Raw genomic sequence first — 16774 nt, forward strand, 5'->3', positions numbered from 1 at the left:
AATACATTTTTAGGTTTTTGCTGCAAATAAGTATTTGAACACCGGAGAGCAATGTTAATATTTGTAATATTTGCTACAGAAGCCTTTTTGCAATTACAGGTGTTGAACATTTCCTGTAGTTACTGACCAGGTTTGCACACTTTTCAGCCCACTCCTCCACACAGGGTCAGCACTAGATCATGCACTCATAATTAAGATAAGTTGGTGCAACGCATTGGTGCAACGCAGGAAGATCCAGAGGCAGATACAGAAGAAAAGAACAGATCACTTATAGGAAGTCTGAAAAACACTTTCAGTAGAAGATCTCCTATAAATAAATAAAATAATTCATGGAAGCGATGAATTTGGAAGTCACAGAATCCAATATGGCGGGCAGATCACATGCAAGGTATATTTTCTGTCTTGCAGCAGAAAACATCCATATTAATTGGCCCAGCGGTTTGAATCACGGCGTGCCATGCTCGAGATTTTGGGTTCGACTCCAGCTCCGACCTTCACTTTTTTTCGTGTTTAAATTTTTTTTCTTATATAGATTGCACAGTCTCGTTTGTTATTTTTTCCCCCTCGTCTCTTAACCCCTAACCCTACATTTTTGTAGTAGTTAAGAGGTAGGGGTTATGCTTTTAAACCCTATACTACGTGTGAAGTGGAACAGACTGTAATGCAATGAAAAAAAGCTTTTTAACAGAGAAAATTATTGCCCGAGCTGTATCAGCGGGACCGAATTCGGACTTCCGTGAGTTATGAGTGTATGATCTAGTGCCGACCCTCCACACAGATCTTCTCAAGCTCCGTCAGGTTTCAGGGCTGTCGCTGACACAGAGTGTCAGCCTCCTCCAAAGACTTTCTACTGGATTTAGGTCTGGGGACTGGCTAGGTCACTCCAGAACCTAGATATGCGTCTTACAGAGCCACTCCTGGCTGTGCTTCGGGTCATCGTCATGTTGGAAGAGCCAGCCACGACACATCTTTAATACTCTGACTGAGGGAAGGACGTTGTTACCAAATACATGGCCCCATTCATTCCCTCCTTAATAATACTGAAGTCATCCTTTTCCCTGTGCAGAAAAGCACCCCAAAAGATGTTTCCACCAGCATGCTTCACAGTAGGGATGGTGTTGTTGGAATAGTACTCATCATCTTCTACAATGGAGGTCTACAATTCTGCCACTGGTGTCTTAGTAGTTGAAGTCTGACTGATTGTGTGTGCATGTGTTTTTATGCAGCTAAAACTGAGCTCAAACAGGTACTATTAATCTAGATCAATAAGTGGAGTAGAGGTGGACTTTTTCTAAAGGCTGGTCTTTGCATTAAGAGACATTTATAACAGAATATTGTATACAATTAATGGTTAGAAGGTCACACAAACCCATGAATTACTATAAATGCTATAATTGCCAAAAACTGGGAGAAAGTCATCACACCCTAAAATCACAGACAATACGAAAGGGCTTTTTCTTGGTGTGGGTTGGCTGGCTAAAAAAGGGACATGGCACTTACAAAAACTCTAAAATTATTAGGATTTTGCCAAAAACCACAGAGAAGGACGAGTAAACAGCATCATCATAAGAGAAATAAATGATTCTGATAAAATAATTGGCCGAGATGATGAGTTGGCTAAACTGTAAATGTTTAGTTGTTGCAGTCATTTCATTTGCTGGATGGTGAATGAGTCATATATATTGCACTGGTCCATTTGACAGCAAATGTTTTCATCTCGGCATAATTCATTTCTACAAGATTATGAACAAGGTTGTTACATGAGGTCCCTCATGTAACAACCTTCATTCCTCTGTACACTACAAACAATGTATTCACTAACAAAACGAAAATACATGCAATTAGTCCCTTGATCTTCTTTAAAAAGCCACGAAGACAAAATAATTAATTCCTGTGTCAATGCTGTTGAATGGAAATTCTCTCACGACTTCTAACTTTGACTGAATCAGCGCACACCGAGCAGTACCATAAGCTGGAGAAACATCACTGCAACGTGACCAATTCAACACAACAAAAGGTTTTTTATGTAGTTACAAAAATCTTTAGCGTCCGATATTCAGCTTCCTGGCCACATGTGACCCAAGTACGAATGGTTCTACCAGAGTGAATTGTGTATGTGAAGTGTGTACCTTTGCGTTGAGTGTCGCACGCGTGGAAAATGGTGTCGAGCAGGTTCTCTTCACAGATGAGGCTGATTTCTGCCATATTACCCCTTTTGACGTCTGTTGTGGACGTTCCTAAAAATGCAATAAACACTTGGATATGTGTAAAGAAGGAACACATGATTCAGAGGCCTGGAGGCACAGCAACAGTTCCCATGGACCAACAGAGAAACAAACAAAAACATCAAAGCTAGAGATATTGTGTGTGTGTTTACAGATTTGCTTTTTGATTCATAGGTAGTAAACTTGGGGTCAGGGAAAGTACGTAAAAGCAGATTTATGCAAGTAGTGTACAAGACATGCTGTAAAATGTAGAGGGTAGATGAATTCAGAGAATGTGGCACAGAACTATAAAATATAGAAAAGAAGCATAATGCAGACAGAAGCCTTAAGAACCAAAGAAAGAATACTATGCTGAGCGAAAATAGTTCAAAGCTTGAAAATAGCTTATAATAATTTAATAACTGCTGTAGCCATTAGTCATGACTCGTGAGTAATTTCATTTCAATAGAAATGTGTCTAAATAATATAATTTGGTAGCCAACATGGGAAGAGAAGTCAATTATATTCAACAATGTGGACCACAATTCAAGTCAAATTGATCTACCTTCTCATAACACACTCCAGTACCAAAAGTTCTCATTTCCTTCCATGTCCAATCTCCTCTAAACTCTAAACCACATTCTTCTGCTGCCTCTGGTTAAGCTGGTCGACCTGGTGCCTTCAAACTCAAGGTAATAATTTAACTCAATTTAAATTTGATCATGTGCACAACCTTAGCGGCCAGGTAAAGAGGACAAAACAACAAGGTCCATAAAAAAACTGCAGAAGGATGACCCATAATAACCTTTGAAACACTTACCTGCATCTCCTATAGACAGCCTCTTGACCACCAGCGCTGGGTAGGGCACCTCGCACTCCGTGGTATTCGCTGCACCGTCGGCCGAGCTAAAGTTCAGGTTATATGAAGTGGTTGTGTGTACTGGGGTGAAGGTGCGCGACATGGGCGGGCTCCTGTTGGCTCCCTCGTTGTCGGGCAGTACAGATTGCGGCCCCCGTGTAAACGTAAAGTATGGCGATTCGTTAGAGTTGTTTGTGGGTGTTGAACAATACCTCTGCCACATCTTAACATGGTTCAAGTCACTTCCGTCCACTCCTTTCCTTTCTCCTAATGTACTAGTTATGGTATAGGTCACATTAGTTGCCGTAGGTTTGCAATTAGGAGTAGCCGGAGTAGGCATAGGCGTAGATGAGCCCATGCCAGTTCTCTTGGAGGCTGCAGAGCTGGGCATCCCCATAGCTCCGTCCTTCTGGTCTATGCGCTCTCTGTACAGTGCTCCCTTCTTGAGCAGAGCTTCCAAGTTGCTTCTAAGACCGCACTGGGGGCTGTCGTAGCTGCTGGAAGATAATTTGGGGATCTGAAATGGCGAATTGGGCTCCCGTTCACCACGCCACTGGATGGTCTGCAGCTTCTTACAGATGCTGTCCACGGGGTTGTGGCGCCGGTTGGGCTGGGGCGTGCAGTACTCCATGGTGCAGAAGGAAGAGGGCAAACGATGGGTTTGTTACAACGGGAGAGGGCGTATTCTGCAGGGAAAAAAAAGGACAAATAATGATATCAGATTTCCTTTTTGGACAAAAATACACCAGACATTCAGCTAAAAACATATTCAGTTCATTTCAGTTCAAAACAAAAACAATTTTTACTTTTAGCTAAAGAGGTGCATTAAGGCAGCACAGGATAGTCACAAATTGCCATTTCAATTTGATTATGAATTTGAAAAACCACAAAGGGTGCAATTATTACATAATAGAATGTCCTCTGTAAAAAACAATTAGTTTTTTTTTTAAATACATTTTGTTGTACTTAGTTTAGATTTCTACAAACATGTCCTGAAATTAGATTCTTAATATTATCTTAATTGTTAATCTTCAAAGAGTTGTTTACATTGTGCACTTTGGACAGAATACTACTTTAAAACATATTGCCAATGTAATCACAAAAAATCCAATTAGATTTTTTTCCCAAAGTTGTGCTGCCCTTGCTACACACAACTTTTCTGGTGAAGGGTACACAATCTGCTCGTCTCCTGATGTTATTGCTTTGCCTTGAATATTCTGCAGTATGGCATTAATCCTAATCTATCTTCTTGGGCTAATTGTTACAGGTCAGATGATCTGCACTTGCAATAAAAATACCTATCATTGAATAAATGACAGATAGTTCCAAGTTCAACGCTATATAAATAACAGCATCTCCATGGAGACATGCAGATACAAATCTTTAACACTCTTGAGTATCTTTGTTGGAATAGGAACGTTCGCTCATTACAAATTTGGATTAGACTATCAATGAATTCTCCGTAACATTTTGATATCATTGAACATTGTCTCACACAGGAAGCTTTTAAGTTAGGATGACCAGATGTCCCCTTTTACCCGGGACAGTCCCAGTTTTGTACCCGTGTCCCATGTCCCAGCAAATGTACCCGAAACCATTGATTTGTTCCAGTTTTATTCAAAACATGTCCCAGTTTTGACCACTTTGAGACCTGCCAACAGTAAAGAAAATGTATATTGTTGTTTCTTTAGCCAAACTAGAAAAAATCTGGCTTTAGAATAACAAAAACACAATAGATGCACTCATTTCTACTGATAAAAGTCAGATTATATACTGACTGATATACTGAGCCGTGAAAGAAGTATGAATAATGAGTGATGTTCTTAATTACCTGCGTTTTATACACTTTTATCACTAGTTCCCATCCCAAACCGGGTGTGTCTCAGTTTTAAAATGGGGAAAAGCTGGTCACCGTATTTTAAGTTCAAATTGATGCCAACATGAAATGGAAACAGTGCTGCAGAATCCAAACCCGGGGGCCTCACCGGGGGGCCTCAGGTGTGCACAATCAATCATGATGTCTCAAGCGACAACTGAAATAATAGTCATTTTAAACGTAAACACGCTCAAATGTTTCACACTAAAACATTCAGTATTTAACAAGGCAAGTTTTGACAGAAAAAAAAAATAAACATGGCCATGCACCTGCGCCAGCACATTACTGTTGACGACAAAACCCATAAATAAACATATTACTTCGTTTGGCAATCAATGACCTCATATGGCATTGGCACACGCACTCTATGTCACATTTAGGATGGCATGTTACCTCGAAAAGCGGCGTGAGAAAAGTCTGCGGACAATATGTTCGTCCAAAAAGAGCACGCACATGGGAAGCGTGCGGCAAAGAGTGCTGACACTGAAAGGGTTAAAGCCAGACGGGCGCTCAAGAGTCTGAAATAAGCGGATCTATATCCCCTCCTAGTGGCGAACAGGGGCCACAGCACCTCCATGGCGTGAAGAGCAGTTTTGTCTGTATTAGTTTTTACGCTCTATTTGCTTTTTTTACCCAAAGTATTCAAGATTGATAACTAATAAATACAACCAGTGCTCATAAGCCACTGGAGTTACAAGCAGGGACTACATTCTAAGATAGTCTGCTGATCTTATACATCTTTAAAACATTAACAAAATGTGAATCTACAGCACAAAATATATTCATTCTGATTGATACCTGAATAGTTTTTATTCTGTGACTTTTATTATGGATTGAACAATGCATTTTATTATAACCTACAGAATGTTGCATTTTTTTGTTCATCTTTTGTCCATGGCTGACTCCATTATACCAAGTCTTAAGGTCAGTAACTATCAACTCTTGTGTTCCAGTGGTTTGAATGATAGAGATGACAAGTTTTAGACACGTACATAATGTTTTGCAGGCATTTGTACATTTAACAAACATATAAAGATACACTTAACCACCAAGACAGACGATTGAGTGGATGAAATACAAACTTTGAATATGTCGTACAAATACAAAATCTCTTACCCTCAACAGCTGCTTATCCTGAAACATCTTCATGATTTCTTCCTTTCCACATTCAGAAATCTCCACTGCTGAGTCGCATACAGACTGTCATGGCACTGCTGTGTGTCGTCATGATCAGCACTAAACAACCATGGACCTGTTTAACTGTGGTCTTGTTTTCTGCTGAAATAAATTGGATTCAAGCTTTCAAATTCTTTAAGGTTGGGTTTAGGTATCTGTGATATCTCCTTTTGAAAATGGTTGTTATAACGCTCACTGTGTTGCAGCCATTTTCCACCACAGTACCTGTGCGTATCTAAATGCATGCCAGGATCCTTCTTAAGTCTCAGGGCTTTGCTTGTTTAACCCTCACCGTGACGCCGGCTCAATACAGATTAAGATGGACATGTGCCTAGCCACTCGATTCTCTCACTTCTGACTTTGGACTAAAGATCATAGATTAAAAATCATTAGATTTTACAGTGACAACATATTTTACATATTTTTGCATAAGTAATGATTACTGTACTGAACACTATAATAGGTTAATAGCTTTGGTCTTTATATCTTGATCCACACCACTTTGGAATCTGGATTTACTGGAAAATTTACACCAATATATTTTTTAAATACATACATTGTATTTTTACACTTGATCAAAATATGATCTGATGTGCACCAAACTCCTTTATAATTTTAAAGCACTCTAGCTGTACAAAGCATGAAACTGTGTTTCTATTTTTTCCCCCTGTTTACTATGGGCCAGAATACTACATACTAAGGTGCAAGTGAGGACTGCATGGACAGTTCCATTCATATTTATAGCCACTTAATCCTGTGTTGTGCGAGTGTTGAGGGCTTATGGCACGGTCCAGGTACAAAACATACCTCGGTTACACTTTTTAGTCTTTACTTGAGGTCAGAGTGCAAAGATACATTGTAGATGCATTGTATAACCCCTGCTAAGTACTTGTGTACTCCCTAAGGGTCCTCCACCCCTGTTTGGGAAACACTGCTTCTTGACATCATCAAAATGCAGCTCAAAACTGATCCTTTAGCACCACAGGGAGCAAGACAAAGGCCAGTGCAGTTCAAGCAAACCTCAAGCATCAGTGCAAAGGTGAGATCGGAGCATCATTTGCATGTATGCTCAACATTACATGGAATCTGAAATCTTAAACATGTTTCAAGGTCTGCTCAGCTCATCAAATCTTTTTTTCAAAACTAGCTTGTTTTTGCACTGTGGTTAATTTAAATCAAGCTCACAACGTCAATGTTACTCTACATCTACTCCTCAGATACAAAATAATGGTAATAGTGAAGAAGGAGAAGGAGTATTTCACATTCATCTGAAAGTTTATTTCTCTAGTCCCAGTCCCTAGTGGCACAATGCGTAGGCTCACAACATGTCGGGCTCTGGCATTGCGGTTAAGAGGAGACCTAACCAAAACAGATAACAGGAGATTTTAAAATGTAACTTGGGGAGTACTAAGTTCACAATTCTATCATATTAGTCTAAGTGTAGATCAGTCGTCCTCAAACCTTTCAAAGAGCAAAAACATTTATACAATTGTCTCATAAATTGATTGAGACTGATCAATATGAGGTAATAAATTCTGTTGGCCCAGCCCTAACAATAATCACCCAAACTCCTGCAATTCTAATTCACTAGCAAGGACCACGCCACAACAATGGAATATGAGAGAATGTTTAATGATAATAGTGATGATGGATCGATGATGGATCGGTGGGTGGATCGATGAGAGTTGGCTGGGTAGAGACTAAGGATGGGGGCTCTGTCTCGGGTAATCAGCCCAGCCGATTCAGAACCCCCCCCTTAAGGTGGAGATGACAGATGCTGTGGATAGGCCTTATAAATAGGGCTTCTGGGTGATAAAAGGTGTGGTTAAAGAGTGGGGCGTGGTTACTGGAGGAGTAGAGGTTGAGGCGTGGTCCTGCCCCCGAACCCAAGTTGACGATTAACATAGCCAACTACAGCAACTACAACTGCAGCAATGCAGCAATATCATCTCTGTGTGAAAGTTTTTCCCCTTTTTCTTTCTTTCTTTCTTTCTTTCTATCATTTATTTATTTTCATAATTTTGTATAAATCACCTTATGGATGATCATTGCAACTGATTATTCTTTTGCCGGTGTCTCTTATGCCTGGCTCTGAACTACCTGAGAAACTCGAACCGCTCTGTATACTTTGGCGACCTTGCTATACTGGTCCTCAGGAGGAAAACGCTTTCAAGTTCCAGTCCGACAAGAAGACGGTCGGGAGCTCACAAAGAGCTATAGTCAAAGCCTCGACTCAATACTAACTGAACTTGATGCAATTATAGGTGAGTTTATATTTAAAAGTATATAGTATATGAGTGACAGGAAATTATATTGGAATTGTCACTGGCTGACACATTGATGAAAGTGAATCCAAAGTGGTTATGTGATTTAGATGTAATTAGTGATCTTAAATGCTGCTATATTTATATCATTATGAATGTTTTCTTTGTGTGTGAGTGTGTATGTATGTGTATGTTTCTTTGTGCTGCCAACATTTCTAGAAATGAAGACGTTCGAAGATTCATGAGAAAAAATGCAACAGTGCAAGATACAAAAACATTTCTGCAAAAAAGAACCTAAATATTGAAAAAGTTATTAAAGATTGTTACCACAAAACATTTAGACCACTATGTTACCTTTTGTTAAAATGTTTTATTTCAGTTTGTGTAATTCTTTATTTGTTCTGGAGTCTTGTTGGAAGGGTTTTACAAGTAGCATCAGGACACTGTTGTGGAGATAAATATATCCTGTGTAAATCCTTGTAACTCAGAAACCTCCATCTTCATCTCAAAGTGTCCAGAACCCGAACCCTTTCTAAATCTTTTCAAGTTTCTTCTTTGCTCCGTCTGTTGCTTGCTGCTTTGTGAGGAGAGGGGTGTATGAAGGGGCCATGTGGCGTGAGAGCCGAGGCTTCCTGGTCATCTACGCTTGTGGAAAGACTCTTAGATATGTGGTCTTCACTCACACATGCAGGAATCATTTGAAAAATCACTTCTGGCGTGTTTGTGATGCTTCATAAGATAATAAAAAGTTGAAAAAGTTGATTTAGCATAATATACCCATAACAAATTCATACGGTTCACTGTTTTGATGATTTATGAATATGTTTGATTACATTATGTGAATTGTCTTTTTTGTCCTCCTGTAACAACAGGCATTAAATGACAAAAAAAAATGGTCATACCACCCTTATGTTTCACAATCTCAATGTCCAGATACTAAATGTTTGCTGCCCATTGTCATATCACAGGATGTGCTGAGATGAATATGCTGTTGTTACGATAGGACAAAGAAACACTAATCTATTATACTTCAGTAAGGGACAGACGAGACTCTGATAGAGACAGATTTGTTTTACTTTTGCCCACTAAATAAATCATCATGATTGGACTAAAGACAACTATGCAAGTCTTTCGAAAGAAAATCCACAACAAAGTATGAGTACATTACAAGTGTACCTGAAAGTTTATTGAAATTATACGTCTCTAAACTAAGATGTGACTTAAAGTTTGTTTAGTCCTTGAAAGCCTTAACACCTAAATTTGGTGTTAACTTCGGATCAAAATTTCCAGAAGTCTGAAGTGAGTTGACCTTTCGCAGGTTTGATATTTCTGTTCTGAAGTGAAGTTTCCAGAAAGTGTTGAAGTCTGATGAGTGATCCCATCCGTCCATCTTCTGTTAGGGCTTTAATTCGGGGGAAGTATTCCTCTTTTAATAACAAGAGGACTTTCCAAAACTGGCCTTGATACTGTTTCGACAGAGCGTTTCCACAAACCTCCAAGAAGTCGAAGAGCAGCGTGGCCGTGGTGTCTCTCTGCGGCTCCATGTTCAGCATCTGGGTCAACCACCTCCAGCCGTGGTTCAGACCGTGAGGCGCGGGCCCTTTTTTGGAACCGTAAGGCCACTGTACCTGAATAATGGCAGCGTAGAGCCGGATCATCCCCGACATGCGCTTCAGAAAACTGTCATCCGTCTCCAGCCCAGACGACGCATCCATGCGGTAACCCATCATCCTGTAGTGCTCTGTGTCGGTGGCGCCCTTCTCCTTCTGGGGGTTGAATGGGATGGAGTAGGGGCACATCTGGTGGAGATGAGCCAGGAACAACTCTCCAAAGATAGGGTGCTGCTCCCAAATCCCAGAGGCCACCGCCGCGATCGGGAAGGCCGCTTCGAAATGAGACGCTACCTCCGCCTCACCTTGTTTCACAAACTTCTCAGCGAGTTTGTAGTAGACGAAGGACAACGCCTGAGCTTGAAGTGTCGCGGACACAACCACCGACTGCACTGTTTTGCCGCTGAAGAGTTTGTCGAGTTTCTCAAAGACTTCTCGGAGGTGGGAGCCGGACTTGGACGAGATCTGACTCACGGGGATCATAGCCGCCTTCGTTAAATTCAACTTCAGTTTCTTTAATTTGGCGTCTTTGGAGGAGGAAAACTCTTCAAACGATTGGGCCACGGCAGCCGCAGAATCGTGGAGCTCTATGTGCCATTTCATAGTGGAGTGTTCAGGTCCGGTCTGCAGCCCTGTTCTCTTGGCCTTCGCTTTGGCCGTCCCCGCCGCCTTCTTCTCTGCTTCCTGTTTGGCCTTAAGCTCCTCTTTCTTCCTCCTCTGCTCCTCCAGCTCTGCCTCCTTCTTCTTCTTCTTCTTCTTCTTCTTCTTCTTCTTCTTCTTCTTCTTCTTCTTCTTCTTCTTCTTCTTCTTCTTCTTCTTCTTCTTCTTCTTCTTCTTCTTCTTCTTCTTCTTCTTCTTCTTCTTCTTCTTCTTCTTCTCCTCCTCGGCTCGGTTCACCTCCTCTTGCTGCTGGTGGATCAGGGCTCTCATGTCGTGGAGGGCTTGTTCTGCCACAGTCACATCCTCCATGCTTGGGTAATTACCCTCTGTGGTTTTCCTGATGACCTCAAACACTTGTGAGCAGAGCTGATTTCCTCTCTGACACAGCGCGACCAGGCTCTGGACCAGGACTTGGGCATTGGGGTCTTTGGTGCGGTTCAGGACCTGGTTCAGGACCTGGTTCAACTGTAGGATCTCCTCCTTGATGGAGTTGAGGGTCCTGAAGAGCTTCAAATCAAATCAAATCAATTTATTTTTGTAAGGCCCAAAATCACAACAACAGTTGCCTCTGAGGGCCACAGGGAGAAATGAATCAACAATGTCTGTGGTGGCGATGGAGTCAGACAATGTCTGTGGTGGCGAGGGACAATGTCCCAGGGTCCTCTGTCCTTAGACTCTCCTTCTCGGCCAGGAAAAACTACAAAAAAAACCTCTTTGGGAAAAAAGCGTAGAAACCTGGAGGAGTTCCAGTGAAGGAGAGATCCGACTCTCACAGACGGACAGACGGACACGAGGAGACTGGAGCTGGACCCACTCTTCAGGCAGATGAGGGACCGTCTGAGTCGAGCTGGACCCACTCTTCAGGCAGATGAGCTTACTGCCCTCTGCCTGCCTCTGTCGCTCCAGCTCCTCCTCTCTGAGCCTCATGAAGATGAAGTTTCAAGATCCTCTTCTGATGTTGCTGTTCCTCTTTAAGTTTTTCTTGTCGCCTAATGCTCTCTTTTGTTTCTCGGTCCATCATGTCCCGGACGCTTTGCAGGTGCTGCTTCTCCTTCAGCTCCATCAGCTTCTCGAAGCGATTCAGCTGCTTAAACGCAGAGAACGCTGTGGTGGCTACAAGCTTCTCCTGCGTCTCCTGCCGCCGCCGAAAAGCCAGCTTGGCATTCCCCTTGGTCTCTTCCTCGAAACGGATGATATGTCTGGTCATTTTCAAGGCTTTGGTTGACAGCAGGACAGGCCCCGAGGTTAGAGGAGGACTGAGCGCCGTGTCGGGACGAGGCTCAGGATCGCTGGAGGTTTCACTCGCCGCCTGTTCCGTGTCTGGTTTTGCGGCGGATGCGGTGGCAACTGTAGAAAGCCCGTTATAGTTTCTGTGGTTGAGGCAGAGGGTGGAGCCGGAGGAGGACGAACCTGGAATAGACATGCTGGCCACCACAGCGGCAGAGTACGAGGAGAGGCTGGGTGGCTCCTGGTAACCCTCCATAATGTACTCGCCTCTTTCATTCCAGTGTGGATCATAGCGAAGTTTTCCTTTTGGAGAGTTTTTCAAGGCTTCTATCGTTGCCAGTTGGAGAGTGTATGCTTGCATCTTGATAGGAAGGAAATAGCACTAAAACTTCTTCTTTTTCTTCTTTGGTGTTTAATGGCGGATGGTATCCAATTGTTGCATTACCGCCAGACTTTATTCCTCAGACTTTTCGTAGTTGTTGTTGTTGTTGTTTTATGGCGGTTAGCATCCAATTGTTGCATTACCGCCAGACTTTATTCCTCAGACTTTTCGTAGTCCTCAGACTGTTGTTGTTGTTGTTGTTTTATGGCGGTTGGCATCCAAGTGTTGCATTACCGCCAGACTTTATTCCTCAGACTTTGTCGTAGTCCTCAGACTCTGTCGTAGTCCGTAAAAGTACTCCTTCCATTGCTTTGGTGTTACAAAGCCCATGAAGTCATGATATGTCTTTGTGACTAGAATAGTTGTTGTTGTTTCAGAGACCAACCGGCTTTATTCCAGGGAGACTCTTCTTCATCTTCCTCTCCTTCTTTGACGTTCGGTGCTTCCACCGCACAGCTTTATTCTTCAGGCTTCATTCTATAGGCTTTAATATGTCCACTGATGTCGCCGCTTGGTAGCCGTGCATCTACGAGACTGGGCGAGGACAGGAGACCACCCCCACCCCCATCTCGTCACTCTGATCACTCTGACTCCCCACAAGCAGACCCCCATCACTCCGACTCCCATTTAGCGCCTTTAGCCTGTTTTCTATATCTGCCCAATCAAGCTCCTTTGTTCCAAGGAATCTCCCTGCAGCTTTAGCAATGATCCTGATCCTTTCAGTTCTGCTTTGAGTCTGAGCAGCACAGTTTACAACATCCACCATAAAGAGTACAAAATCCTCTCTATCCACAACCAGGGTATTCTCATTAATTCTGGAACCTGCACACTTGGGACCTCCACTCTTGAAACCTTCACACTTCTTGGGAGCCACGCTGGCCTTTCTCATTTCGCCCTGGCTGGGAGCAGCGCTGGCTCCTCTCTCTGTATTTACTCTAAACTCGTTACTTGAAACTTTCTTGACTGCATCTGCATAGGATATACCTTGAGAGACCTTTATTTTCTGCACCTCAGCAGCTCTTTTGCTAAACCTGCATCCCCCGTAGGCAGAGCTATGTTCTTCCCCACAGTTACAGCACTTCAGTTTTGCTCCCACGTCACACTTCCCATACTCATGATCTCCTGCACATTTACCACACCTTTGCCTCCCTCTACAGACCGCTGCAATATGCCCAAAGCGCTGGCACTTAAAGCAACGCAGGGGCGGCAGAACATATGGCCTGACGCTATAGCAGATGTACCCAATGAACACCTTACTAGGCAGGCACCTCCCTTCAAGTGTTACCATTACCGACAAGCTGTCACATCTTACCCCAAACCGGGTCACCTTCAAACGCCTAGCGTAACTTCATCCACAGACGTCGCCGTAGGGACACCTACGATAACTCCTCTGACCGTGTTTCTTTCAGCATTAGACACAAGAATGTCCTTTCCACCCAGACGTTTAGTTCCAATCGCCTTCCGTTGCTGAGCCGCGTCCTTGCACACAACCAGCAGCGAGCCATCTCTAAGGACACTCGCACTCTTGATCACTCCCACAGCTACAGTTAGGCTCTTTGACAATGCCACTGAATTCCACTCCTTAAAGGATGCACTATCCTGTGCAAGCTTTATGATCACCTTACAGTCTCTGCTCTCACTCCGGATATCAATAGCTTCAGCCTCATCCTGCTGCTCATTCCCAGAACCCTCGGACGAGCTAAGGGACTTTTTACGTTTCCGGGCACGTGCAGCCAGAAAAGGCTGCTCCTCCACGCCGTCCAGAACGTCTTCCATCCCCGATCCACTCTCCTCCGTCATCTCCCGTCTCTCCAGACCGGAGAGGAGTCTCCCTGGAATAAAGCCGGTTGTTGTTGTTGTTGTTGTTGTTGTTGTTGTTTTATGGCGGTTGGCATCCAAGTGTTGCATTACCGCCAGACTTTATTCCTCAGACTTTGTCGTAGTCCTCAGACTCTGTCGTCGTAGTCCTCAGACTCTGTCGTAGTCCGTAAAAGTACTCCTTCCATTGCTTTGGTGTTACAAAGCCCATGAGGTCATGATATGTCTTTGTGACCGGCTTTATTCCAGGGAGACTCTTCTTCATCTTCCTCTCCTTCTTTGACGTTCGGTGCTTCCACCGTACAGCTTTATTCTTCAGGCTTCATTCTATAGGCTTTAATATTTCCACTGATGTCGCTGCTTGGTAGCCGTGCGTCTACGAGACTGGGCGAGGACAGGAGACCACCCCCACCCCCATCTCGTCACTCTGATCACTCTGACTCCCCACAAGCAGACCCCCATCACTCCGACTCCCATTTAGCGCCTTTAGCCTGTTTTCTATATCTGCCCAATCAAGCTCCTTTGTTCCAAGGAATCTCCCTGCAGCTTTAGCAATGATCCTGATCCTTTCAGTTCTGCTTTGAGTCTGAGCAGCACAGTTTACAACATCCACCATAAAGAGTACAAAATCCTCTCTATCCACAACCAGGGTATTCTCATTAATTCTGGAACCTGCACACTTGGGACCTCCACTCTTGAAACCTTCACACTTCTTGGGAGCCACGCTGGCCTCTCTCATTTCGCCCTGGCTGGGAGCAGCGCTGGCTCCTCTCTCTGTATTTACTCTAAACTCGTTACTTGAAACTTTCTTGACTGCATCTGCATAGGATATACCTTGAGAGACCTTTATTTTCTGCACCTCAGCAGCTCTTTTGCTAAACCTGCATCCCCCGTAGGCAGAGCTATGTTCTTCCCCACAGTTACAGCACTTCAGTTTTGCACCCACGTCACACTTCCCATACTCATGATCTCCTGCACATTTACCACACCTTTGCCTCCCTCTACAGACCGCTGCAATATGCCCAAAGCGCTGGCACTTAAAGCAACGCAGGGGCGGCGGAACATATGGCCTGACGCTATAGCACATGTACCCAATGAACACCTTACTAGGCAGGCACCTCCCTTCAAGTGTTACCATTACCGACAAGCTGTCACATCTTACCCCAAACCGGGTCACCTTCAAACGCCTAGCGTCCACCACAGTAACTCCCGTCAAATTCTCCTTAACTTCATCCACAGACGTCGCCGTAGGGACACCTATGATAACTCCTCTGACCGTGTTTCTTTCAGCATTAGACACAAGAATGTCCTTTCCACCCAGACGTTCAGTTCCAATCGCCTTCCGTTGCTGAGCCGCGTCCTTGCACACGACCAGCAGCGAGCCATCTCTAAGGACACTCGCACTCTTGATCACTCCCACAGCTACAGTTAGGCTCTTTGACAATGCCACTGAATTCCACTCCTTAAAGGATGCACTATCCTGTGCAAGCTTTATGATCACCTTACAGTCTCTGCTCTCACCCCGGACATCAATAGCTTCAGCCTCATCCTGCTGCTCATTCCCAGAACCCTCGGACGAGCTAAGGGACTTTTTACGTTTCCGGGCACGTGCAGGCAGAAAAGGCTGCTCCTCCACGCCGTCCAGAACGTCTTCCATCCCCGATCCACTCTCCTCCGCCATCTCCCGTCTCTCCAGACCGGGTGTTGAGCAAGGTCTCCTCACAGTTTTGTCTTCCAGTGCTTTGACAAAGCCCAAGAAGTCATGAGATGCAGACTCTGTCGTAGTCCGTCATTGTTGCATTACCAAGCCGGTTGGTCTCTGAAACAACAACAACTATTCTAGTCACAAAGACATATCATGACCTCATGGGCTTTGTAACACCAAAGCAATGGAAGGAGTACTTTTACGGACTACGACAGAGTCTGAGGACTTCTATAGGATACAATCAAGGAGTACTTTTACGGACTACGACAGTCTGAGGACTACGAAAAGTCTGAGGAATGAAGTCTGGCGGTAATGCAACAATTGGATGCCAACCGCCATAAAACAACAACAACAAAGGCATCTCATGACCTCTTGGGTCGACACCTCGACCATCACCCCCTCTACCCTGGTACGCAATCTCGGTGTCATCATGGACCCCACCCTCTCCTTCACTCCCCATGTCAGCCACATTGTCAAGACCTCATACTTCCACCTCCGCCGCATCGCCAAAATCCGACACTGCCTCACCCTCCCCGCTGCTGAATCCCTCATCCATGCCTTCATCTCCTCCCGCCTTGACTACTGCAACTCCCTCCTCACTGGCATCTCCTCCCATTCCCTCCACAGACTCCAAATGGTCCAAAACTCCGCTGCCCGCCTCCTCACCCACACCCGGTCCCGTGATCACATCACTCCTGTTCTCCGCTCTCTCCACTGGCTCCCCATCAAGCAGCGCATAAACTTTAAAATACTCCTCCTCACCTTCAAAGCTCTTCACCACCTTGCCCCCCCCTACCTGTCTGACCTCCTCATCCCCCACCGCCCCACCCGAGCTCTCCGATCCTCCTCCTCTCTCACCCTGACTGCACCAACATCCCGACTCAAAACTTTTGGCGACAGAGCATTCTCCCGAACAGCACCCCGACTCTGGAACTCCCTCCCCCAACCTGTCCGCCACTCTCCCTCACTCACAACATTCAAATCCCGCCTAAA

General features: G+C 44.2%; 1 protein-coding gene and 1 pseudogene across 1 annotated transcript in view; both read right to left on the bottom strand.

Annotated features, from left to right (window-relative positions):
• lrmp (lymphoid-restricted membrane protein) overlaps nucleotides 1–6332 on the bottom strand; it is a 33722-nt gene extending 27390 nt beyond the window's left edge. Inside the window, exons 1-3 of the mRNA XM_072455007.1 lie at nucleotides 6056–6332; nucleotides 3025–3749; nucleotides 2130–2237 (exon numbers count right to left, since the gene is read on the bottom strand). Coding sequence (XP_072311108.1) covers nucleotides 2130–2237; nucleotides 3025–3694 — 778 coding nt within the window. The 5' untranslated portion in view covers nucleotides 3695–3749; nucleotides 6056–6332. The remainder of the gene's footprint in view (nucleotides 1–2129; nucleotides 2238–3024; nucleotides 3750–6055) is intronic.
• A 3324-nt stretch (nucleotides 6333–9656) lies between these two features.
• Nucleotides 9657–12237, bottom strand: LOC140367268 (mRNA export factor GLE1 pseudogene; annotated as a pseudogene).
• Between the last annotated feature and the right edge of the window lie 4537 nt (nucleotides 12238–16774).

Source organism: Eucyclogobius newberryi, unplaced genomic scaffold (assembly GCF_026437365.1).
Source record: "Eucyclogobius newberryi isolate DKJ021-1_F unplaced genomic scaffold, fEucNew1.0.hap1 SCAF_2, whole genome shotgun sequence".
Lineage (NCBI taxonomy): Eukaryota > Metazoa > Chordata > Actinopteri > Gobiiformes > Gobiidae > Eucyclogobius > Eucyclogobius newberryi.